Here is a 27,468-nt window from a genome sequence, read left to right as displayed (position 1 = left end):
TTGAGGGTTATATCTTTTTTTAGACAAATACAATGACTTTACTCTCAGTAGATGATGTGGGATCTCATCAGAATCACATGACTCCAGATATAATTGGAGAGATAAAGATTTGTTAGGGCCTATTGGGAAAAAAGCGGACCTTGTCTTTCATAGGCTGTGAGCCAGAGTGTTACTAAAAGGGAATGCTGTTTAAATGAAATTTAATCATTTAAATTTCCATCAGACCTGTACTTTTGAACTCGTAAAATTTTATGCAGAGTAAGTGAATACAGACAGCTTTTTCTTTTTTTTTGCAAGATGAAAAGCAGAGTTACAACAGAGATCCTTCTTTCAGTCAGAACTACCGGATTTCTTTTAAGTCAAATTATTTAACTAGAATATTTTGAAACCATGTAGTTGGAAGACATACAAACTAGGATTTTTTCAGAGTTGTTTTTATTTTGCTGCCCTGGTTATTAATGAGGCATTTATCACTGGCTTAGAGAGGAAAGAACTCAGGAATGTAGCACCAATGAGTATGACCCAGGACATCAGCTTCTGGTCCTTGCTATTGCAACAGCCATGTTATAAACTTAGAATATTGTCTTAAAGCCTGTGCTGGTTTTGGTCTGTTTTCTGCCTTCTTTCCAATTTCTAGTCTAAACCACCAGTTTACTGAGGTATACTCTGGACAAACCCAACCACTGCTGTGCAGTGGGGGGTCCTGAAGACAGGAGCAAACAAACCATACATTTTAGACAACTGGTGGAAGAAACAGTAGAATACATGTGGGTTTCACAGATGCTTAAAGTCAGAGTGATTCCAGTGTGCACATTGAGCTTGGAAGTACGTCTGTGTGCTGTAGTTTAGACCCAATCTATGTGCACCTAGACCTGGCTTTCCAGCTGCCCTATATAGCTCTCTAATTGCTCTCTAGTGTCTTCCATAGACCCATAGAAGAACTTCAGCCTGCATCCACTTTGGAAGCTGCAGCTAGGCACATCTGATTTGTTGCAGTGCAGTTTCACTGTGCCCATGGCAAGGTGTGCAGAGCATAATGTGGAAAGTAGCCCAGAGCCCTGGAGCCAGTATACTGTGCAGACCTGATGGCTCTATGGGACCTGTTTGTCTTAATTTTCTGGCAGGATTGAGTTTGGGAGATTTGGAGAAGCCATTTCTCTTTCTTAGCTTTTGCTTTCAAATTATTGTTCAGGCTAGGGAGGTACAGATGTCTCTGAACTCTGCCTGAGGAAGGTAAGAGGAACAAGCATTTGCCTCCAGCACAGAGTCCCAGCTGTCCAAAGTGTGTGACACTGAAGTAGGACTCTTCAGTGGAGAAGGTAAGAGAGCAGCCCCACTACCTCCATGTGCTAGGGAAAGGGAGGTGTCTGGGGGACTGGTCTGCCTATCTGAGGTGAGAGGACACGTGGGTGACCCCTCCACCATGTGCAACTGCTTGCCATCAGTGTCCCGCAGTGCCTCCTTCCCATCCCTGCAGCAGTCTTACTCTTACCAGCTCATTTACTTTCTACAGAATGCAGCTCTGCCAGAATAGTGCCTGCTTTTCACACAGCCTTCTACTTTTTCCTGAAATGATTTGATTTTGCAGTCATGAGATGACTTGCATGACAAGTGTGTGCCACAGACTTGGAAGGGCTGAAGCTCAGGCCTTCCCACCACGTTGTGAGCAGCAGAAGGAGAAGAAAGAGTATGGGCCTCATGCTGGAAGCAAGACAGAGAGATCATCTCCTTATGCTGCCACAACATTCTTTCTGTGTCCCTGGCACTGACACAGTGATAAAATCCACATCTTCCTGTACACTGTTTCCTAAGAACATGCAGAAGCCCAAAGCTGAGCTTTCTTCAGTAGAAACTACTGAGGAGCTGGAAAACATTTGACCTGCAGTGCTGCGGGAGCTTCCACAGCTGCAGAGCCATGAAATGGGAAAAGACTCAATGAGCCTGTCTGAGGAAACGCTGTGCGTGCTCCTGGGAAGCTCAGCCCAGGGGACTTTAGGGCCCAGGGAATTTCTCCTCCCTTGCCTGTTTGCTGCTGGTGTCCTTCCCAGTTCAGGCTAGGCATGTATTCAAGATCAGGTGCACCCACATGCACGCGCACACACACACACACACGCAAGCATGCATGACACTAACGTGACTGGCCACACAGACCAACCCAGAGAGAGCTGTGCCTTTACCAGCACCCACAGAAACAAGATCACTACCATCAGCAAGCTCGCTCCTCCTCTTCCTCCTCTCTGGCTGAACAGGTTTGCGGATCACTACTGAAACATTCACGTCCCTTCCCTCTGTAGATGCACAAGCACATCACACTAGTAGTCCCTCAGATATTATCATGGGCTCTAAGTCTATTATCCATACCAAGACCTCAAGACTCTTACCCAGCCACCAGTTCAGACCTTGGGTCTTTCCAGATATGTCTCCTCCCACTCTCTGGCTGGCTCAGTTTGAAGTTGCCTAGCAAATTACAAATACACATAGACATGAACATATGCAGGATTAGATTAATTAATTAAGATTAATTGGAGGAAAACACACACAAATTTTGGGCTGTTGCTGGTACCCAGTCCTACAGGCCCCTATGAGCCATGCCCCTGTCTTGGGAAGCCCAGCAGAGCCACAACTGAGCCCACACAGAGCCAGTCTGGTTATGAGGTAATGCATTTGCAAGGGTTTGCATAGGTGATGTTTCTACCTCACCCTTGGGAAGCCATAGAAGAAGCTGGTACCAAGTGGTTTGCTCTTATTGACATTTAGGCGTTCGATCAGTCCTCTCTCCTCAGCCTCCAACAGCTTGACACTGCTGAGCTCCAGAGAGCTTCACATGCATTGTACGTGGCTATTGCTGCTGCATGGAAGTGGAGAGTGTTCCAGTGAGGTCACACCTCTTCTTTTTATGTGAGTTATGTGCAGGAGAGATCACTCCTTGGCTTTCTCCTCTGTCAGAATCACTGCCAGAACTGGGTGAAGGCAGGACTATCAGGGGGATGAATCCTAGATACTGTTCTTGTTGCATCTCTAAACAGCCTTTTCTATATTCTCTGAAGACTCTCCAGGAGCCTGGTTATGAGGAGAAGATGCATCTGGAAAAGGGCAGCACAGCAGGATAAACTCTGCCAAGTCTAAAATTAAACTTAAGAGGGCTTAAGAGATCAGTTATACAAGATACCCAAAAATAACTTAGAATAAATCCTAAGAGGAACAGTGAAAGCACTGCTGACATCTTCAGTTCTCAGTGAGATGCATGTCTGCATGTTGAAGTATGAATGTGGTCTATAAATACCACCAGTGGTTACCATTGAAAATGGAGGAGGGGTTTCCAGTGCTCCAGCAACAGGAACAACGAAGGGAAGTGTTCTTCATCAGGAACTGCTTGTGCAGTTCCTACCACAACCTTTAGCAGTAAGCCAGGCACAATCCAGGTATCAGCCGTTGAAAGTGAGGTGACCTCCTTCCAGGCTTTTCTCTGTCTGCAATCTACAGTCATTCTTTGTGCTATGAGTCTAAAAAGGACTTTTGCTAGACGCTCCAGCATTTTCTGTCCATATTATTTAAACTGGAGGCCTCAACCACAGCCAGCTCTCCTGGGAGGGCTGGTGTTCTGGGCAAGCTAATTTGAGGGAGGAAGAGGATGCACATTCCTCCAAATAGCCTGTGATCACACTCTACATCTGTCCTGCAGACAAGGCACCTGCAGCCAAACACTATGGTACCATCAGTTTCCTCAGTACCCACACATGTCAGGAAAGCTTTGTACCTTGCCACGTATCTGAAAGGCACCATGTATCTCCAGCTCTCAGAACAGCCTGGGCGGTTTCTGTAGTAGCAAATGCCTTTCCCCTTTGGCTGTCTTGGGATAACATACTAGAGAGTCAGGTATTTGTTGAAGGTTTCCAGATTGGCTTCAGATTCACTGCAACCACAGGTGAGAGATGACTCAGTGCTAGCCCATTAGCTTGAAGTCAGGTTAAAATAAAACTGTGATAAAAGTAATAGCTTACATCTGAAAAAAAAACCAACCACAAAACCAAACCCAAACCACAGATCTATATGGCTATAGTGAAAAATCCTGCTTAATCTGCTTATATCAAGTCCAAATCTAAAGGTCACTCTCCCTTGATTTTATGTCAATACATTCCTGACACACCTCATGCCTTAAAATTCAGTCTCTGGATAAGAATGATTCCTACTTACAGCACAGTATCTTTTATAATCCACCTATTTCTCTGGATTTCTTCGTCAGGGGCCTAAAGTACACCACATGTGAAAAGAATTTGAGGGAGCCAGGCTTGTCCATGTCCCTACAAATAGAGAAACAATGACTACAAAGATGACAGACCAGCTAGAGAAGTTCAGGTTGGGTGTAAGGAAACACTTCTCCAAAAGGGCGGTACGGCGCCGGGACCAGAGGAGAGGAGAAACTCCATCCTTGGAGTCACTGAATAATGGGTATCACCATCCCCGAAGTATTTCAAGATTTGGCTGGGAAAAGTCACAGCTGACCTGATCAAGTGTTAGTGATAGTCCTGCTCTGAACAGGAAGCTGGACAAGAGACCTGCAGGGCCCCGTCAACACAACACTTCTGGGTAGCTGTGATTTCTGTGATCCATCAGTTATCTTTCAGTCTGTCTGCCCTAAAACTTAATAACTTACTCATCTGGCATTCCTTCTGCTCAGATACAGACTGCCCTACCTACCTCTTTGGAAAGAGAGATGGTGCTTTGATAAGTCAAGTGTCACTTCCTTTTCTTGATAGTGCCTGGATTCAGGGAGCAGAAATCCTTCCCCCTGCCATGGAGATACTGAAACATCAATTTCAATGTCAAGTGAACCTTTTCTTTTATAGCAACTTATACATAGACAAACAGACTACAGACTATACTGTATACAACACTTTTTAGCATATTTAGCATAGGTTTGAAACTGCAAAAAGTAAATAAAAAGTGCTAATAATAGCATTATAATAATAGATTGTTATTTCAACACAGCTATCATTTGAATGGTTAATGTTTATCTCAATCCTGCCAACAAAGACACCAGAAAGATTAACATTTTATATTGGTTTGTACATATAATTAATTACAACTAAGAAAAATTTACACACTGACTTCAACATCTGTACAGCATTTCACTGTTTATTCTTTTTTAATGGCTCACATTTCCTAAATCAGTCTTTCGACTGTGCAATTAAAATTGAGCAAAACTAATAAAAAAACCTACTCCTATAGCTATCTTTGCATCAATTAAAGTCTTAGAGGGCAAAATGGATTCTCCTCCATTACCTCTGGCAGGCATGCTGGGCTCTGTCCTGGTTTCAGCTGGGATAGAGTTAATTGTCTTCCTAGTAGCTGGTCCAGTGCTATGTTTTGAGTTCAGTATGTGAAGAATGTTGATAACACTGATGTTTTCAGTTGTTGCTCAGTAGTGTTTAGACTATAGTCAAGGATTTTTCAGCTTCTCATGCCCAGCCAGGGCACCTGACCCAAACTGGCCAACAGTGTATTCCATACCATGGGATGTCCCATCTAGTTTAGGAACTGGGAAGTGGGGGGCAGGGATTTGCCGCTCGGGGACTGGCTGGGTGTCAGTCGGCAGGTGGTGAGCGATTGCCCTGCGCATCATTTGTACATTCCAATCCTTTTATTACTACTGTTGTCATTTTATTAGTGTTATCATTATTATTTTCTTCTTTTCTGTTCTATTAAACCGTTTTTATCTCAACCCACGAGTTTTACTTCTTTTCCCGATTTTCTCCCCCATCCCGCTGGATGGGGGGGGAGTGAGTGAGCGGCTGTGTGGTGCTTAGTTGCTGGCTGGGGTTAAACCACGACAGGCTCTGATTCCTCGAGGCAGGCAGGCTATTGGTTCACCTTGGAACATATCTTATTGATGGAAACACACTTGGTGGATGGATGCACCTAGAGCAGAGGAATTATTTTACTGTCTCTGATTGCCTGAAGAAGTAAACAGAAAGGTCAAAACATCCACCCTTAAGATACATTTCCTGCTCAGAAAATACAGGGTTCTCAAGAATGCCTACAAAAATGGAGATGGTGTCCTAAACAAAGAAAATTTAATTTACAATGATAAGCAGATGCAGCAGCCACAAAGCAGAGGGAGTGGCACAGGGCTGTGATGGTCATAGCAAGGCATTTGTCTCTTTTTTAACAATTTTTTTTTAAATGCTATGCAATTGCTTAGCTTGCTTTGTGTTTCAGGTTTTGTCTGTCCTAGTCACATGTGTCATATCTATCTATTGAGACATCTGTTCCCATGGCAATGCTTCCTGGCACTGGGAGGCTCGGTCACACGCCGGTGGGCATGTCCTGATGAGGAGGAGAAGGAGGGCAAAGGTGTTGGTGAAAGAGGCCTGTGCCCTCCCATCGCTACCCTTCTGCAGCATTTTGCACAGTGTCACTCCACCTGGAGTGCAACACGGTTCCTGGCCAGAGCGTCACTGACCCAGCAGGGACCCAACCATCAGAGACAACATTTTTCTTCATTAACTGTATTTCATACACCTGATGAAGGGACTGTAATCCTAAGGGAGAGTCCAGCCTTGTAAGCATAGTGGTTTTGGTCCGGGACGGAGGCACAGGTAAATGTCTGCTCTCTGTGTGAGACAACTTAGTGGTCCTGCAGAGACTCAGGTGGGAGCGATGGCAGAAACACCAGTCAGAAAGAGGAGGCAGAGCAAACCCAGTCAAATTCTGTCTCCTAAAATAATCCTTTTCTTTTAAAGGTGAAAAATGTCGAAGTTTTATTGACCTTGCCCCGGCTTCTGAAAAAGGTAAGATGATACAGTCAAGGCTTCTTCCAATTTTACAAATCACATCAGCATTGTTTCTTGTTGTACTTGAGTGCCAGGGGAAACACAAGGACCTACATGTCATCCAGATTACACACAGGCAGGTGAAACAAATGCCACGGGTTTAAGACAGCTGTTTACTCAGTTTATGCAGATCTGTCATTTCTCGGATGCATTTTCTCTTCATTCAACTGAATTTTTTTCAACAAAATAAAGATTTATATTGTAATACAGACATTTCCCTTCTTCCTCCAGTGAAGAAGGACATGCTACATGGTTCCCTCAGGCCATGAAGACATTTACGGTCAGAAAACTGTAGTCACAGTACCAAATGTCTCTTTGTGAGAGGGCATCATCTAGATGCTTGTTTGTTTGATTCACTTTCCAAAAAAAAAGCATGTGCAAGTCCACAGATGCAGGCTGCAAAGGTTTTCTTTACCCTGGTATTGGAGTGTAAATTCTCAATAGCTGTTTAACCCATATTTCAAAATAGTATGTATCGGGAAAAAAAGGGGCAGAGTTCAATTAACTGGGCAGCTGAGCCCATCCTGCTCCCTGCTCAAGACAGAGCGCTCTGCCCACAGCTGAAGAGGTGCACGAGCCTTGCAGCGTCCTTCACACTAACAATGGGCTTCTGGAGAATCCAAAGGACAGGTGAAAATTCATGTTTGTACAAAGCAGCGATATATTTTGTTAGATCACTTGAGACAATCACAAAACCTTTTGTGCATACGGTACCTTCATCAGGTCTGACAGAGAGGCAGTAAGTGGTGTAAGGAACAATTGTTCTTAGTTTGTCTGAATTGCTGATCAGCTGGACAAATTGAAAGAAAAGGGCAATTGCCATTAATAAAGCAGTGGGGTATTTCAGTGAGAGAACTAGTAACAGAGACAGTCTCTGTGCAATTCATTGTAAGTAAACCTAAATAAATTATGCACATAAGGGAAGAACAATCCTGGGATTACTGCCACTAATGGGCTCTGAGTTAAATCTTACACACACAAATGGGACCTTGGGGCATAACCGTTCTTATGAAACCACTAGCTTACTACTCAGCAGCGGTCAAAAAACAAACTATCTGTTAAAGAACATTAGCAAAGGACTTGAGAACAGAGCAGAGAGTATCCTGTTGCCTGAGGACTGTATACATCTGAAAGCTTTGCCTTTATATAACATATAGTGTGGTATTTTGTCCTTTTTAGTCTAGCTCACAGAATGGCAGGAAGGGTAATCATAGTTCTGGAAGGTTCTGTACAAGGACAAGACTAAGACTCTTCAGCCTGTGAGAGGCAATATGCCGGACATTGACAAAGATGTGAGAGGAACTGAAAAGGCAACCTGGGGAACGGTAGCTCACTGCCTTTCCCAGTACAAGGACTAGTGAGCATTGCATGACACCTGCAGGAGACAGACTCAAAATAAGCATGATGTGCCTGTTACAAAGGCAAAGGGATGGTTTTGTGCTTTATCCATTTTCTGTGAAAGTTCATTACGGTGCGTAATACTTGGTTGCATCACCCACACACTTTCCAAAACAGCATTGAGTACTTTAAGTATTTCTTTTGGTTGTGTGAAACGCTGTCAGTGATTTTTTTTTTCAGTAAAATTTTAGAGTTGCTGCACCATGTCAGTGCATATTTCTAGACTATTCTATTTTTCCTTTTTGAGGAAGGAAGGCTCTTTTGGTGCAGTGGTATAAAGAAAATTATATCTATTTCTGAAGTCTTTCCATGGAGTTGTAAGGTATATTGACAGAAAGAGAGGGGAATGCTCTGTCAGAGATGGAAAGTGCTGACCATCTGACTCATAAACAAAACCAGGATAAATTCCACAACTGTAGATCAAGTTGGACACTGCAACATATTAATCTGAATTTTTCACCATCAGTCTTGTACTGTCCAGTGATACTTTCACCACATGTGAAGAGAAAATTTTGTGTCAATGATGCCCGACTTACTTTCACTGCTGAACTCTTTAATTTCTTGAATTAATCTGCTCTTTTCCGATTAGAAAGAAGTTCCTACTCCTTTAATTTCTTCATCCCCTCATTCAGCATTGACTTACTGGACAGAGGTTTGTCAACTACTCAGTTACAACAAGTGCTGGGACAGATTCTTGATTCTTCTTCCAAGTAAATGAGATATGATAAGATGCAGTGAATAACAAAATTTTAGTTCAGTTATACAAACATATTGTGGTTCTCACAGTCCATTGTGTAATTGGGAATTTTTGGACTAAACATATCTTCACAACAAGACTTCAGCTTATTCAGTTTCTGTACATATTCTTAGCATCACTTACCACTAAAAAGTGGTTGTTCAGGGTTTCAATTATCTAAAATGTCTCTGTGAGTACATGCACCGCTACTGTAATTAAGCACTCAGGCTTTCCAAAGTTTTCTTTTCAATTTGTTTTCCCTGATCCAAAGAAGACCTCTGTCTAAACAACTTCTAAGCTAAATACAGGCTGTTGAAGCCTGTGCCTAGTTCTGAGCACATCATCTTCCACTTTTAAGGCATGCTAAAAGGAAGCCTAAGAACAAACTCGGTCTAGCTGTACAGCCAGTCTCTTCTAGAGTCCATCACCAGTATAAAACTCCTTCATAATATTTAAAACCTTCTTAGCATAGAAAAGCTAGTCACTGAAACTCACAGTAAAATAAAACCATCTATAGTGAGGCCTAGCTACATCCTTACCACAAATCTTGCATTCATGAATGAAAATGTTTCTTATTCTTACTGTAAAAATGTAATAGCTTATGCTTGAGCTTCCAATCTTTAATCCATTTGTGCTGATCTCTAGTGTAGCTGGGTACTATATCTCTGATCAGTTATTATACCCTTTGCATATATCGCACCAATGACATCTACTAAAAGGAGGTAGCAAAATTTGGGGCAAACAGACCCACAGTATGGTATAAATAAGCATTTCCAACCCACACTAGGAGAGCTCTTCCCTGCATTTAAGGCAGCTGCCAACAATCTGTCAGAACCTTCTAAGCCTAACATTGAATTTATTAGCTATTGCTGGTTGTTAGTGCCAAATCTGCTTATCAAAATCAGCTTGGTGATGGTAGATAATAACTAGAAAAAAAACATTTTCTGTGTCCACAAATATTTCTTATGACAGTTTCCATTTGCAATCAGTGAAGGATAATAGGGCAATAGCTAGTTACATTGGCCAGGACTTTTAATGGGCTCTCACAGCACAGATGTTGTTGGCTCCCACGAAGTGTTCTACTTTCTAATTTTCATTACAGATGTGAGTAGTAAGATAGCAAATATTTCCAAAAGGAGTTGGAAGGAAACTGCCACAGTAGGCTAGACCTGATCTTGCAGTTCTGAATTGTTCCTGGGATCTTCTCCACAAAACTTAATCAAAGTTTTGTTCCTGCTGAGGATTTTGATGTCCAAAGAAGAAAAGGATAACATATTTAGTGAGAGACACTTATGTGTTACACTGAAAAGTATGCTTAGTTTTCAGCTACTTGGCCCCTTTTTGAATGCAGCTTGCAGCCTTTCCTCTCCCTTTGGGCTGTTGCAAACCTTGCTAAAACAATTTTCTGTCAAGCTCCCTCTTGCAGTGCCCAAAGAGAACACTGAGGCTGGGACACACTCCACCACTCTCTTCCTCTCATCACACCTTTTGGGTGCACCTTCTAGCTCTGCTTTCCCATTGCTTCAAATCTGTACCCAAGAGGACTTCCAAGAGGCCTTGGAGGATACATTCAAAAGGAAGAAACCAAAGCCAAATATTATGTCTGGGAACAGTCGCACCACAATGGAAAGGAAAAGGTAGCAATATGTCCCATCAACTGATCTGATAAATGACTTCATTGACTAGCACAACACCAGAGCTACATGCATATACAGGTCTGTTCCTCCCCCTGCCTAGAACTGTGTGGGGATTTGAACTCCAGTGATACAGTGAGAGCCTGAGGATGAGGAGTCATGACCAGCTGAACTCTTGGTGTAAGTGAAGGCTGGGATATATCAGTGGAAATCAGTTGGAAGCAGCATTTTTTCTGGAAGAACTTTGCTGCGGAAGAGTGAGGGTTTGCAAGAAATGTGGTGCCCCCAAGAGTTTTCAGGATGGTGTTCACTGGGGCTGTGATTCAGGCACTTTCCAAGCACCTGGAGTGCCTGCAGCACGTAATGAAATGAGGTGCTCTGGCCTGAGGAGTCCTGTTGGGAATTTGCTTCAGGAACAGGCTCAAAGGTCACAGTTGGCTCAAAATTTAGAGATGGCCGCACCAACATAGGACAGGATTCACAGGACAAATTCCTTACAGGTATGGTACAATTTGATCTAAGTTACTCTAATGCTCTGTAGGACCTCACTTGCTTCAGCTGCGATACCTATGGAATAATACCCACAATGAATGGCAAAGCAGCAGGTCATCATGAACTGCCTATATTGCAGTGTTTTCTACTTATTTATAGGGACATTCGCATGCATAAAATGAGCAAGACGTTTTAGAGACCATGGAGGTTGAGGCAAGGCAAAACCTTGCAGAAGGAAAATGCTCATTGCTAGTGAGCATTTAACAGTCCAAAATGTTACAGGGGACTTTTTAAATTAGAGACTGTACTGGCAGAGGTAGGAGATGCCTTCTGCATGTCCTCTACACAGCTCATGATGATGCATCCTGTAGAGATGAAGCAATAAAAATTCTGTATTGTCTAAAAAGTAGCTGGCAAAACTAAGATAGCACATGGCAAACAGCAAATAAACAAATAAAGTCTCACCTAAATGCAGCACAGAAAAAGAGAAAGCTGAGCCAAATCTATACATGCTTCTAAACTAGCACTACAACAGCAATTAATGAGAAGAGAAACTAGATTTTAATGGATACTGACATAATAGGTGTACCAGAAATTTGATGGGAGAAAGATAATTAGTGAGACCATAACATCTTGGTACTGATTACACTGAAAGACAAAGCAGATGTCACGTACTAAAGCTGAATCAGAGTAGTAAGGTAATGTCATTAATAAGCAACACAATCTCTATGGATGGATTCCATGCTCAGATAAAAAATAAAGAATTATATTAGTGATCACCCATTGAGATGACTTACAGTAGCAGGGTTAAACTTGATATCAGAGAAGGTATAAGGGCAGAAAACAAAACAGTAGGAGCAGACCTCAAAACATCATGCATAGACTGAGAAAACATCATGCTCAGTATGATACAGAGACTAAAATTTGGACAAACTTTGTGAGCATGGAGAAATTAGTTGGGAAACCTGTTAAGTCTTGACTTATTCCTGAGTAGCGTGGGGATCTTGGTTCAAAACATTAGTAAAAGATACCTTGTATCCGTGATTAACAGAGAAAGATTCAGCATCCTTGCAGAAGCAATAAAAGTTTAAAAAAGAAGTTATGAAGAAGGAAATGCAAGAAACCAAGAGCTGATTAAAAGAAATCAAAAAGGTTCATCTAAAAGGGCACATGGAGCTTGAAAACTTTAAAGACACTAGATATACTACAGGCATCTAAACTATTCACAAATCTTTCTTAGTCACTGACTGAGAAAAAATGGCAGGTAATACTCAGTGTTGATAAACAGAAAGTGGTGAACATGAGAGTAATCCTACCTTTACATATATAGTGATGGGTTCTGAATTAACTTTTACCCCTCAGGATAGAGTTCTTGGAGTGATGACAGACACTTCTATGAAAACACTAATTCACTGCTCTGCAGAGATTAAGAAAAGATAAAAAGAAATATTAGAATCATCGTAGGAAATAAAGAACAAAACAAAAAAGTCACCATGCCACCACATGTATTCATGATGTACCCAGCCGCAGCACTCTGTGTGCACCCCTCATCCCTCCCCTGCCAAGCACAGCTCAAAAAAGTTATGATAAAATTTAAAGAGATAGAGAGAAGAGTTTGACGGTTATGGCCAAAGGTAGGGAATAATTTTTTGTATGAGAAGGACAACACAAACAGATTTCAGGCTGGAAAAGAGACAAATAAAACTCGTAACAGCCAAGTCAAAAAGCAAACCTCCTTTTTTGTGTACTGGGTAGCCATTCCTGAGAAGAAGAAAAGAGGATGATTTTTCTAGAGGGACCACTTAGAGACCTGCAACCAGTGAAAAGAAATGTAACTGGGTCTCCCAGAAGAACTATACACTTTCCAAAACAGTCTCTACTGTCTTTTTGCATATTTTGTATTCTGCTTGCTTTATTCTTAATATATCTGCAATAGGGTATATACATACCCACACAGACAAGCACCTGTGCACTTGTATTGGGAGAGTTATGATTAAGTATGCAGGAAAAAAATGTGTTACTAACATTTTATCTGTGTTTTCTCACACATCTATTATGAATCATTGAAGTTATTTTTAAAAGTTAATTAGATATACAAAGACAAAACCATGCTTAATAGCAAAATTCAAGCTAAATTCCTAATTCCTAAAAGGAAGAAACAGTCTTGCTTTTCATGCTGGTGATGCCAAAGACATGGAGAACACTGGTTCTCTGCTGTGGGCAATGCTATCCACAAGGTCTGAACATAATTAATTTCTCAGCCCAGTGCTGAGGATGGACAAACACTGAACTGTAGGTCTTCAAAGGGAAACTTTTAACCCAAATATATTTATTAAGGCATGTGGGATAGTCCTGATTTAGAGTATTTTTCATAGTCTTTTCCACTATATTACTCTACTTACTATATCAGTACTACACCAGGAAAAAGAGAATATAGGCACAAAGATATTCCACAGTCTGCTCAGTATCATACACAGGATTAAATTCAGAATCAAGCTCAATGTCAGAACCTTAAAAAGTCATAGAAAACACATCATCATGTAGAAGAGAATAATTTTATGATTCACAGCTCCACCTCACCTTTCAAAAATAAAGAAACTAATGAAGAACTAAAGCTAAACAAAATCAAAACAGCTGGCATTTCTTCTCTCACCTAAGTAGTTTCAGGTACTTATCATATGGTCTCTCACATTCTGTAAACTGCAGTCTCTTGTCTGGATGCTGGCCCTTTATCTATCTTGACTGTCTTATTTGTTTTACAATAACAGGTAGTTGTAGGTATCTCTGATGGCTTTTAAGACCATTACTTTGTTTTGGAGGAACATCTCTCATAGCTCCGTGGTCTACTTCTCCCAATTTTTCTACATTGCAGCATAAGAGGAACAGGCAGATGGTCTGCCATTATGAGACTGCATTAACCAACAGACGGGCTGACTGCTCAGAGCTGAGTGCTTACGCCAGCCACAACAGCATGCTCAATGTTTATTCTTTTCACCATTTTTTTATTGATCACTCCAATATTTCTGGCTTGTAATTCCCAGTATTGGAGCAGCAGAGATGAGCAAATGACTAAAACCATCAGAATGTGACTGAAGAGTAAACATGAGATTTATATGGCCCTTTCAAGCTTACTTTAATGCTTTTCCCAAACAAGATGCACAACATTTCTCAATGTGTATCCATTCCTCTCTTCTGTCTTGTGCTGAATGTGAAGAGGAGAGATTAAAATGAGATCCATGTGTCAGTTCCAACATAGTGGGTAAGTCTGGAAAAGCAGAGCAATGACAGCATCAAGAAACATAGGGACAGCAAATATAGACCAGGAGGAACAAAGCAGACAGGACCAAAAATGCAGAGAAATTCCTTTCTATATAGGTAAACAGAACATCTTAAAAATCAGTAGTGCAAGAAAACCAAACGCCCATCAGGTCTACTAAGCACTCACCATAAAAACCAGCCAGTGTTCTCGCAGCATCACACTACTAACTCTGGAATTAAGTATTAAAGAAATACCTAGATTTTCCATGATGTGGCAAACCATTGTGTTGGGTGCCACTGGCTATGGATGGTCAGCACCTTTCTGAGAATCAGACCTCAATAAGGAATAAGGCAGTGCAAGAGGACCATTGGGGTCACTCTTTCCACAGCAATCTCTGCTCCCTGACACTTCATTTCCCAGGAAGGGTCACAACAAGGGCCTGCCCCAATTTTTCAGTTACTAAGAAGTTCTGGGTCCCTCACACACTGTTTAGGTCTAACACAGTACTTTAAAGACAGGACTTTTTTAGAGTTTCATCATCAAAAAACAAACCAAGCAGAAGGACCCATTCCCATCTAACACATAGGTGCTCTCTCCCCATCTCCAATGCAAGTGTTATGTTCATAAAGCAAGACAATACGGACCTGAGGCTGTCAAAGGCAAGCAAGCATAACATTTTGTTGCTGGTAACATGAACACAGGTAATAACTCCCCCACCTCCATGGCTGCTGCAGCATGCATGGAGACCAAGAAGAATAGCAAAATATTTTTGCACAAGGAAGGAACAACACCTGCACCATGGCTTCGTCCATGCAAATTCATACCACCCAAACCCAAGCTTTGCCCTCGTACACTGTTCTTTTCCTCCTACGTTGGATGACATCTATCTAGTTGACTTGTCGCAGCCTCTTGTGGTTTCCCTATGTTGTTCAGCAGTTCAGGGATCTTGGGAACAATGACTGTGTACCATGGGCTAACAGAAGCACTTTCTTCCTCAAGTAACAGCATCAGTGTCTGGGGCTAGCAGCAATGCCAATGAGGAGGTAAGAAGGATGCACACTCTCCAGGACAGTGTTGCTTGGACACTGATGTCTCTTCAGCTGGTCAGCAGCTTGTCCTTTGAGTGCAGTGCTCTGCTCTGGATTTCATCTCTGTCAAGTGCAGTAATGTCAATTGTTATTTAGGAGCACATGTTGCTCAGCTGCACTGTTTCTAGGATATAGATTATTTTTTTCTGTCATGTAATGAACCGTGATGTAGAAAAAATCCCAAAACCTCTAATTGCTTGTATCAGAATTTCTCAGACAGATCAAGGTTGAACTGACAGAGGAGTGACTTGAGATGTTGTCTCATCGTAGCTCAGACAGACTCCAACTATCAGAGCAGATGGGTAACACTGAGTTATGAGGAATGTGGCAAGTATAAACCATTTCAAGATGTCTTTGGCTGCCTGCACCATTGTCCAGTCTGATTACTTGCTCAGGGACAGCATGGCACAGTGTGACAGTTCAAATGAGGCTGCTTTGGTCAGATCCTTGAACTCATCAGCCAGGAGCACAGTTCTGCTATTAGAAGGGCTGGTAAGCAGTGACCACAGATCATCTTCAGCAGGGAGCAGAGGCTGAGGCAGTAGGTGTTTCTAAGGAGGATGAAGTCCCACTGAGGCATTCTGAATATGAGTTTACCCCAATTAGGAGGCTAATTTGCCATCTGAAAGGGCCTTCAGAAATCGATACAGACTCTGGACTATTGCTTCTTGGGTGTTGCTCAGGGAACGCTGGGGCTTTCAGCAAGCAGTATCACATAGCTTGGCAGGTAATACATTCATTTATGGTTTGGTTTTTTTTTTAATGCTGGCATAATTTCCAAGGCACTAACCAAAATGCATGACTAACATTTTCATGCACACAACTGCATATAACATAGTTAACATGACTCAGCAATCTCCTTCAGGAATAGCAACATGATTTTCCCAGAAGAGGTCCTTTATGAGCAAACAGCTCATGTTTATGGATTAAAAATGCTTTGAACTCTAACAGCAATTTCTCTGCTGGCCACCTTTTCAGTATTGCCTTGAGAACATGCACTGATATTGGATCTTTGACAGTCATTTTCATGACCTGAACAGCCTGGAGAAGCAGCCAGGAGGGGATTTCAATACCTTTATTTCATCTGGAAATAGGACCTCACAATCCAGCTCCAGAAATTGTTGGCATAGTGAGCTGGCACCAAAAATCAACTTTTCCAATTTGCCAACAAGTATGCATAAAACTCCATGGCTGCATGTGAATGTAGGTGGTAGGAGGTATAGATGTGTATTTAGCCTCTCTAGAACTAGTTTGTCAGCTGAATTAATCTCAAAAGCTCAACAGTAATTGAAATTATGGAACTTTTTGGTTCCAGAAACAGCAGCAAATGCTTCTTTATCATCCTGCATGTAATCCCATTCAGATGGTATCCAAGTTCTTGGTATTTCCATCCAAATTTCTATTGAGTCTGGGAATGGCTTTAATAATGCAACACAAGACGGCTAAGAATCATCTTTACATGTTGTGGGGAAGGAGCACAGAAGAGCGTGTCAGTAATTTCTTGACATTCTTGAGGTCAGTTTAACCAGAGCGCTCTCACAGAGAAGTTGGAGTCAGCAACTGTTGCTTTTTTGTGACAGGAAATTGCAGTGGATTTGAACAAAGAATACTTGATGTTTTGATATTTATTTTCACTCAGGGTACTGTGAATGGTCCTTAGTGTTTCTTACTCCAAAGGAAAAAGGCCACATACATACCAACAGAATAACCTATGACAACAACACCAGTTACCCCTTCTTAACTTAGATACCAAACAGTCAAAATCAGCTCAAAACTGGAAGTCATTTAACCACACTGTTTTTTGGATTCCTTAATCAGGAATTCACTGAAATGTGGTATGATGCCTCCAGTTCTTCTAAGCAGAATTTCTATGACTTTTTTCAGAATACCTATTTCAAAGGAAACTTAGCATTGGAGATTCCTGACTCAGAGCGCTCCTTGGTGAGACGTAATAGTGTGTTCATTTACAGTGCCTTCCCTGGTAATTGGGGCTGACTTGAAATACATTCAGGTTTTGTGAAGAAGTTTTGAGCCCTGAGACTCACTGCAGACTGAGGTAAAGCTTCTTTACCTCAGTCAGAAAAATGTTCAGCTTGTTTCATTCATTCAGAACTGTCTGCAACATCCTTTTGTTAACATGTTGTCTCTGGCAGACGCACTTAACATGATGACCAGCTTTGCAGAAATGCACTCAGTATCTATGAATCTTCTTTCAAAATGTTGATGCTGCCCTCCACTGTCTGACAGAAATGCAAGGGACTGATCTCATCAGATGGTTCATGATGTGCTTGAGTTCCTAAAATGTCAGCAATCATGTGGGTAACAGTTATCTTTTCAGTCACAACAAAGAGTATGTTCACTTCACTTGGGGTTGCTGGAAAATGAATTTCCTTGGCATGTAACAATGCTGATGCAGTTGTGAAGTCCATGAGGAGGTGGCACTGACGCTTTTCACCATAAACTCCACAGTGAAGACAATCCCTTACCACACTGTTGAGGAAGTAACAATAGGTTAGAGAGACAAAGAAGATCAGTAATGTCCTGGCTAGTTTACTGATCTTCTTGCGAAATCAGAATCTCTGGACAATGACAGAAGCACAGTTGAAAAACGTGCTTTCAGCAGGACTATGTTTTCATTTCAGACAAAGCTGGTGATCATATAGAGTGCAATCTGTCTTGACCTCAGATGATATGAAGGTGATATGATTCCTTCTGAGGTAGGAGTCCTATGATGTAAGTTGACTTATATGAAATTTTTCAGTGAGTCCCAGCTTTGCCATCTCAAGTTCCAGCTGAGCATCTCAGTCCAGGTCCTGTATCTCTAGTGTTTTCGCTTCACAAGGACGTTGTCCTGAAGATGGTGACCCCTTTACCTCCAGGAACAGTCTGTGGTGTTCAGCTTCAGAACAATCCCACCTGTGACATACAGCATAATATCTGTGGGGTAGGAGCAAAGATCTGGCCCACAGTACACAAAAGTAACTCTATCATTGTCAGCAACACCATTGAGGACATGATAGACTGGTTGGTGTAGAAGCACCAGAGTGAAAAATGGTAGGATAAGGTATATTAGAATACCAGGTGTTGATGGAAATGAGATTACTGGATCATCAAGATCCTAGCGCCCATCTACTTGCAGCTTCTCAGACACTAGGTTGGGAGACACAGCACAAGAATTAAATCATGACGTGTAACAGAGAAATGACAGAACAGCAAGATAGATCACTGTCAGCTCCTAGCCGGGACAAAAAAGAACATGCAAGCCTAGCACATTTTTGCTAACCTACAAAAAGCCCAGAAGACATGAGGAGGACTCTACAGCTGGCATCCTCTGTATTATTTCAGGGAATCCTGGAAAGATTGACTGATTACATGCATGCTGGATGGACTTCTTGCACAAACTCATGCTTGTGAGACTGTGTGTATGGGAGTGTAAGTGAAATCAGTTTTGTTTTAAAGTAAAAGACTCTCCTTTCCTAGGAGGTCTCACATTGCTGCCACAATGTCACAGCATTATTTCCTACAGGGTGAGGAGGGATGACACACCATCTGACAAACTCTGCACACAGTGAGGAGGAGGCAGGTCAGAACCTGTAATCTTTCTGCATTAACATGGAACATCTTTGGCATAACAGGCACATCCCAGCTGAGCTCTGTACACAAACCCACAGCACCTTCTCTGCACATGTAACAGTCAGTTTGATGAACAGGCAAGGAAAAAAGCATAAACAGGGTGAGGACCAAAAAATGAGAGAAAGCTGGTGATTTATAAGAATACAGACCTTCATATACAGACCATCCAAATAGGAGTCTCCAAATGAATCAAGTGCTGTCTCTTCTGAAGGAAAGATTTTTCACAAAAGCTGAGTTAGGCCAGACAAATCCCTGAAGCAGAGGACACAGGCTGGTGGAAAACAAGACAGACAGAAAAGGTGACAGCAGACAAGATAGGGAAAGAGAAAAATCCTCTGGAGAGCTTCTTCCCTGTCACCTGGAATGACTGAGGTCTCCTCAAGAGAAGGAGCTCTCTACTTTGCGAGAAGAAAGCTGTAAGAGATTGTAAGTGGAAGTAAGTGATGCCAAGTGACTGCCTCATGAATCTCATGTTGAGAGAAGAGCAGTAGGAGATCACTTCACCATCAGCACAGAGCAGAAAGACACTGTCTCCTGAATTAATTACCTGAATCAACTGTTCTGCTTCTGGCAGCCACAGGAAGATGCAAAATCTAGATATAGCTTGCATTTTCTGGATATTATTATTTCAGATAAAATTCAAAATCAAAGCAGGCAGGACAGGACATACTCAGAACTGTATAAACACTCCACGTGTGACCTTCCCCCACATTAAATGCATTTAGAAAAGGCACAGAGCAGATATTCAGAGTACACCATGAAATAAAACATGAGAGTTAGACATAGAGTTCCTCTCCAGATAGGAACAGGGCCCAAAAAAAAAAGAAAGAATTGCCTGTGCCTTCCATGGGAAACTCACTCACCCAATCTTTGTGTCTCATTGGAAAAAGGTTTCACAGGACAGCAAAACTCATGTCTCATTGAGCTGTTCATCAGAGCTGTAGTTCAACTCTGTTTCTACTCCAGTTATGCCTACCCCAGCTAACTTCCTCATGTGCCTCATGTGCTCCAGCCCCCTGACACTTCCTCACTGTCCCCCATGCCCTTACAGCTCGTCAAATTATGACAAGCCTTCTCCAGCATATCAGGTTTGAAGATCTCCTTGCAAGGTTATCCTCTCAGCAAAACCACTCTTGTCCCGCTTGCCCAGGTGGGTCCCAGTCCTCTCAGCAGTCCTTGTTCCTTAAAGAGGGCCCTGTGGTCAGAGACGCCAAAGCACTTCGTGTGACACCAGCCACACAGTCGGGTGTTCCTTCCTCCTGTTCCCTTCTCCTTCACCAGCAGGAGAAAGAACACCAGCTAGGCCCCCATGCCCTCCACTCTCACCTCCCAGAGCCCTCCTGTCACTCTGAATGTGCACAAGGCTGCCGCTAGCAGTAGCCCCTCACTTGCTTTCTGGACATGTTAACATGGAGCCTCCCATAGAGACATACGGGCATCTCTTCAGCTTCCTGTTATTTCTCAAGCACACTACACTTGTGCCCACAGCCTCCAGCTTCAAGCATTGTTTCTTTGGTGGGCAAGAGATAACACTTGTATACAGCTGATGTACATCAGCTGAACCCCCAAGCCATCAACCAAACCCCCAGACCCCTTTCTGCAGGGTTGCACTCCAGCCTCTTGTCCACCAGTCTATCTACATACATCCAGGATTATGCTGTCCCAGGAGCAGAATCCAGCATTTGTCCTTGTTAAATTTCACATGGTTGGTGATTTCCCAGCACTCAAATCTACAAAGATCTCTCTAAGGCCTCTCTATTCTTGAGGGACTCAACGTCTCCTCCTAATTTAGTACCATCAGCAAACTTTCTTAGCATGTGCTCAACTCCTGTGTCCAGGTCATTGATAAAAACATTCAAGAAAACTGGCCCTAAAATTGAGCCCTGAGGAACACCACTGGTGACTGGCCACCAGCCTGATGTTACTCCACTACTCCATTGACTACAACCCTTTGAGCCCAACCCTTCAGCCAGTTGTTCACCCAAGGAAGTAGAGGACAGAGCCACACCACAGTCTTGAGCTGCAGTCACTACTACAGCCCTGCCGTTGTGTGTAGATATCAGCAGTGAGTATCCTCAAGAGTTGAAACAGGGCAATAAAAATCTGGGCAGATATGTTGTATATTACTCTTTCAAGTTTGGGCTGAAACACTTATGCATTAGAACGTGTTAGTTAGGGGTTTCTGTTGCCTCAGTTTGTAGGTCAGGTTTACATAACTTACTTCTTCCCAACTCGAACCATTTAATCATTCTCTTGTCATAGAAACTTCTATGAAAATGAGGCAAACCCCCTTCTTAATCCTGCTGTATCGCAGAACAGCACCATTGCTTTCTCTCACTTTTATTTCTTTTTGGAAGAGTGTGCAGGTTGCCCTGATACCAAATTGACTAACAGGAGTGAGAGAAACAGCTATTTGCTGCTGATAGATGCAATATTACACATACAGTCACTGTGAGAAATTAAAATGTTTATTTACTATTTCTGTAGTATTGTTTAAAAAGTCAAAAGGTCAGATATGGTGGCAACAACGAATAGCATGTATTAATTAGATGCAATTGTAAAGACAAGTTCCCAGACAACATGTGAGCTGGGATCAACCTGGTCATTAACAGGACACTCAAATATTTGATAAAAGTGAGACCGCATATCTGGTTTGATAAGCTCAACTACAGGCGTTATCACATGTATGTTCTTACAGTGAGGAGAGAAAGTATTAATATAAGTGAAGCCTGTAGCAGTCTCTATGGTTACAGCTAACATTTTCTAATATAAGCCATTGTCTTCAGATGCTTAAATTTCCATGTTTCAACTGCTTAGGCTGAAATTTTCCATCACTGCTCATTGTTTCCAGGTGAATTCTCTAGCAATGAGGTTAGCAAATGTACTGAAGAATTCTAGCAGATTCTTATGCTGAAACAACGATTGGAAATTTGGCAGGGACTCAATATTATCATCTGTTACCATCCTCTGAAATTTACCCCATGGCTTGGTGATTTTAAAAGACTCAGCAGATCCTGCTAGAGGTTTTGTGTTGAAATTTCCAAATGTGACATCTACAGTGGACAAATCAGTCTCAGCCAGCCACTACCAAACACTGCCAGACGCACTTAGCTGTGCACAACCCCAAAGTCCTGCAGAATGTGGGGTTCAAACAGGGCACGTCAACTCTGCCCTGCCTCTGAGGGATTGTACCTAGGGGTTGAGAAATCAGAAGGCAGTCTAAATTTCGTATCTGCAGCTCTTCAACTGAGTATGTTACAAATAACTGGCTCCACCCCACCGGTATTCTGGCAGACTTCATATTCGTCCCAACAGCAGAGACCTGTGCAGTGGATCCAAACACCCCAAAAGTCAGAACAGTCATTCTGTAGGACACCAGTTTCTGTGAAAGAGTTACTAATAACAGGCCCCAACACTATGCTGTGATAAGCATTTTAAAACCTGGACTGAAAACATTTTCTCTGAATAGTCTTGTGAAAAAGAGGTATCCAAGCCTGTTTATCTCCCACCAGCCCATATACTGTAAGGTATTATGTGCTATCACCACCATGTATGCGAGATTCTGCTCATCTAAACTGTGACACATGGAGGGAAAATAGATTCTGTGTCCTATGCTTTGGGTCAGAGGAGCCAAGATGTTCTAGATCTACCCAAAGAGGTTCTTTAGCCAAGCTGGGATCTTAGGCAACAGCTGCTTCTTTCTGCAGTATCTTTACCACTCTGCCACTGTTCACATCTTCATTCACTACTTTTTCTATTTTTCAGGGCTTGGGTGGTTTGCTAAATTTAAACTTTCTGAATACACAATTACTCCAAGCTATTCCTGATTTCCTAATTGACAAACTTTAACCTCTTCAAAGTATTTACAGAATAAGTGACTGGTTGCTACTCTTGTGCATTGCAGGTGTCCTGTGGTTATCAGTAGTATCCGAGGTGTTATACATCATGCTGTTAGTCGTCGGATTCAGCCTTATGTGCCTCGAGCTCTTTCATTCAAGCAGCGTGATAGATGGGCTCAAGCTAAATGCCTTTGCTGCTGTCTTCACTGTGCTTTCAGGTATGAACCTTCCCTTTCCCCTTTGCCCGAGGAGGCACAACAAAATCAAGTTCTAAAACTTTGAAAGAATAAAAACCAGCGGCTACAAGGCTCTTTTATCCCCATTTAGCTATCGCATTTTCCGCTACAATTTTTTGTTCCTTAGGAACAAGGACCACATGATAAATTTGCCTCTTGCCAGGGAGAAGTGAAAATACATATTCCTTATTTCACAACGGCAATGCAGTAGTTAGCCTTCCCCCAGCCCACATAGCCATTACCATAGCCATAGCCTGACCGTCCATTTTCAGCATCATCACACTGATTATTCAATGGAAGATGAAAAACGTAGTGTTGAAAATAATTTTTTCCATGTTAATCCTAAAAGTAGGTGAAGGTTTGATGCTTCAAACCAAAGAAAGAAGCCCATCTTGTTTATTAGCAAAATTGAGAATGGAAAGGGTTCTAGTAATCGCACTTAGGAGCAACCCCAAGAGTAATCTGGGGACATAGACATCTCTCAGAACAACTGTTTCAGGCTATTTTCATGCTCAGTCTGTACTTGGAGCCCTTCAGCATATGAAGTTGAGGAATTCACTTCTCTAAAGTTATGAAATCTAACCACGTAATTAAGTGCCCCTTCGCTTCTGTGCTGGCTAAAAACTCCACTTCCCAGGATTTATACAAGCAGCCAGCCACATCTGGCTTTTGTGAGCACTCCTGCATGGACCTCTCTGGTGGAAAGAACTTCCGCAATGAAAGTGCATTTTATTTGGCTGTATTTCAAGATGAAAGAGATTATAACAGGCAGTGTACATTCTGTGAAGGAGTTTGTATCTTCAGGGAAAGCTTCAAATTGTGAAATACTGTTAGTGGTATAAAACTTAGATCAGAAGTAGAGCTGAGAGGAGAAAAAAAATCTGGTAAAACCTGTCAAAGGATATTTTTCAGCTTTGGATGTAATTTAGATTTAAAAAAAAAAAAGTCAGTTCAATTTTCAAAATCAAACTATGAGTAATTCTTCAGCATTCAAACAATTATTTCTATGCTGTTACTCTTTCGCTTCACCATTAACTGCAGTTTTAAAGTTTTGTAAGAATTATGAAGTTTTCTTTCCTACACATCTTTCTATTTTTATTTTGTCCTTCCCTCTTTATAAGTACATTGCCATGATGTTCCAAATATAAACTTTAAAATTTTACAGGGAAAAAGGATAGCAAAATAGGAAGAAGGAAAAAAAAAACCCAAAACCCAAGACACTGCTAGATGTTATTTTCAGTGACAGAGATATCAGAGGAAAGAAGAAAAGCATATTTATTTTATTTATTTAAGCTTAGCATATTTATAATGACACAGCTTAATAGAAATTAGGTAATGAAGAGGACTTTGCCTTGGAGCAACACACCTCTCATTAAATTCACGCTAGAGTTCCCTACTAAAAGTGCAATGGGATCTTCATATTCTCATGGCTCAACATCTAAAGGTTACAAAAAATTATCCTAACAGTGTGGCCACTTATTGCTGTTTCTTAACCTCTTATGAGTCATTAAAAAAAACTCACAACATTGTGATTTTTGTACCCCTCATACAAATTTAAAAACTTACATACATTTCTCATGTAATATTTATAATAAAGCATTTTAATTAATGTGTTATCTCATAAATAATATTTTTAGAAAAGATGTCTGAAAAATGCTTTAAAATATATTGTCTTTTCCAACTTTAGTTCCTTAAGCTCTCCCATTACTGACACCTAGAAACAGCTCTAGTCCTGCAAAGCTAATGATCTCAAGCCAACTATAAATGGTCAGTGTTTCTGCACTCCCATCCACCATTTTATCAGGATTTTCCATCTTCAAGCATCTGCTGCCCTGGACCCCAGGTGGGTGGGCATACAGGCATTTTGTCCTCTGTCCAGCCTTAAGCAGCCAGTTGGAGGAAAAGATGACCTTGTAAACACAGCATTTGTTGATTTATTTTACAGGCAGTTCATTTCATCCAAAATGTGACCATTAAATGTACAACCAAAAGTACCATAGGATATCCCCATGGAGAACTTCACAAGGCATATCTAAAACAGACCAAACAGATGGGTGGAGTCAGGAACAAACCAAACCAAAAGCGCACGAAGCCGCACATGCGAGAAAGACTCGTATTGTTTTGCTATACGTGGCATAATGCCACTGACAGCACAGCCAGGTATATGCCCACCCCGACCCTCCCCACCATTAGGCAGATAAAGCAATAAATGCCACGTTTTCACTGCGGTCCCTGTGTTGCAGCAGGACTTGCTGATGACCTCCTACTCACTTGTATCAGTGGACTGTCACCCTGGCCTCCCACATAGCGAAAGGTCTGAACATTGCTGAAACCCCATTCGGGTTTTGCGCGACAGAACAGAGCAGACCAGCCTTGCTGAAGCTGGTCCTGGCCGTGTCAAACCTTCTGACGGCTTTGAGTGACTATGACATGTCTCAGGGCAGTCTGTAATATTTTCTTAAGGTTGAAAAATTACTGACAGTAGGTATAGGAACAGCAAACCCCAAACTTTAAGATCAATGCCCTAACTGTCAGCTGGAGAAAAATCCACTGATTTAAAAGTACAGCAAGCTCCCAGTGAATTCTGGAAATTAAATATAGCCAGAAACAAGCAAGGTGTGTACCAGTTTGCTGTGCTCCCATTAGGCCGCCCACACTGCCGAAATATTACTTCTTCCGATGTGAATTGCTCTTTCCACCTCCTAACTTTGCAGTGTGTCACACCGACATGAAGCAGCTGAGCAAATCACCACAGCTTCTTGTATTAAAATGTCTTCTTTCAGCCTCTGCAGTTGTTTGTATCAAATATGACATTTCTCTTGCTGAAGGTCCTGCTTAACATACCCACAACACAAACATGACATTCCCCAACTTCCCTCCTCCAGAATTGCCCTGAATCATCCACATGTCTGGTGAGACTAATGAAGTGCTTTAGAATCTGAAAGTAAGCAGGAAAGAAGAGTCACAATTTCCATCTGGGGAGGGAAAATCAGGATCTTCCACATGGAGGAAGGGCAACTGTGGAAAAAAAGTAGATGGTCAGAGAGAACAGTAAATGGCGACTTTGGTTAAGGTGCAAAGTGTAACGTATGGGACCGCATTGTACCCCACTGTGGCAGAACATCAGTATTTCTAACTTGAACTGTCCTTGAACTGTCATTGCAGCACAAGGGCTTTTTGACGTCTGTAGGTCCAAGGTCTATTTGGGATACGATGCTCCTGCGCCACTCTTTAGCTAACTGCCTGAACCCATGCTTTTCGTGACCTCAGCTGGGAGCTTCATTCTGCACTGCCTAAGTACTAAAGCAGACACATCCCACATTATTGTAGCTAGAAAATTCTCCAAGCATCAGAACTGCTCCTGGCCACCACTTCCTGAAAAGTGGGGTTTGATTTTCCTCAGAGGGATGTCTAAATGTGAAGTTCAGGCAGTTTTTTTCTGCTTAAGTTGAAGATCCATGCTGGCCAGCTAAGTGGCAGAGCAAACTCAGGCTACCCTGTGATTTAACTGCAACCCTGTTCTTTAACATCACTGTGAGCAGAGTGTCTAATACATTGTCTAATCTTCACCCAGTTGTAGTTGTCTCAGCAAAATATAATGGTGTCACAAAAGCAACATTGTACCCTCAAAAGTTTTCCTATGGTGTCCTCTCACCACACATCATGAGGAATACTGAGTTCACTTAACTTCCTTGTGTAACTTCCAAGTGTTTTATAAGTGTTCAAATTTATAAATCTTAGCAACTGTTCAGATAAAATATTGTTGTTTGTCATTAACACATTCAATCTTGCATTGCCTACAGAAGCCTCTCTCCTTATTCTCTTACCTGAGGCCTGTCTGCTATAGGCTAACTGAGATAACTTGTGGGTGGCATACCCCTGTTTTGCAGCAGCAAGGTTGGTGGTGATGCTAATTGTGCAACATTTTCTTCAACGATTTTCTTTCTTTAACTCTTCTCTTAATTGAGAATTCAGTATGATGTAAAATAATGAGCTCTCAGTCACACCTTTCCTCTGCCCATGCAGCTCCCTCCTCCACAGTAGAATAGGAGGCATAAAAGTACAACAAAGACTTTTCTGGAGCTTTCAAAGCACTTCCAGCAGTAGCTATCTCAAGAATTACAAAAAACATTAGCACAAAAATTCCTATTATAATCCCTGCTTCTCAGGTCTCTTGGGGATGGTGGCACACATGATGTATACTCAAGTTTTCCAAGTGACAGTCAGCCTTGGGCCAGAGGACTGGCGACCACATTCATGGGACTATGGATGGTCCTTCTGGTAAGTGTCACCACCAGTTAATATCTTCATTTTTGAGTT

General features: G+C 41.9%; 1 protein-coding gene across 3 annotated transcripts in view; it reads left to right on the top strand.

Annotated features, from left to right (window-relative positions):
* Positions 1–27,468, top strand: part of GSG1L (GSG1 like) — a 60,368-nt gene that overhangs the window by 12,414 nt on the left and 20,486 nt on the right. For 2 of the 3 annotated variants that reach the window (XM_069809852.1, XM_069809849.1), the window contains exons 2-4: positions 6,744–6,791; positions 22,978–23,130; positions 27,318–27,429. In XM_069809852.1, coding sequence (XP_069665953.1) covers positions 6,744–6,791; positions 22,978–23,130; positions 27,318–27,429 — 313 coding nt within the window. The remainder of the gene's footprint in view (positions 1–6,743; positions 6,792–22,977; positions 23,131–27,317; positions 27,430–27,468) is intronic. The other variant, XM_069809850.1, reaches the window with a different exon arrangement.

This window comes from Haliaeetus albicilla, chromosome 22 (assembly GCF_947461875.1).
Source record: "Haliaeetus albicilla chromosome 22, bHalAlb1.1, whole genome shotgun sequence".
NCBI lineage: Eukaryota > Metazoa > Chordata > Aves > Accipitriformes > Accipitridae > Haliaeetus > Haliaeetus albicilla.
The sequence above is the reverse complement of the archived record's forward strand: the minus strand, read 5'-3'. Positions and strand labels throughout refer to the sequence as shown.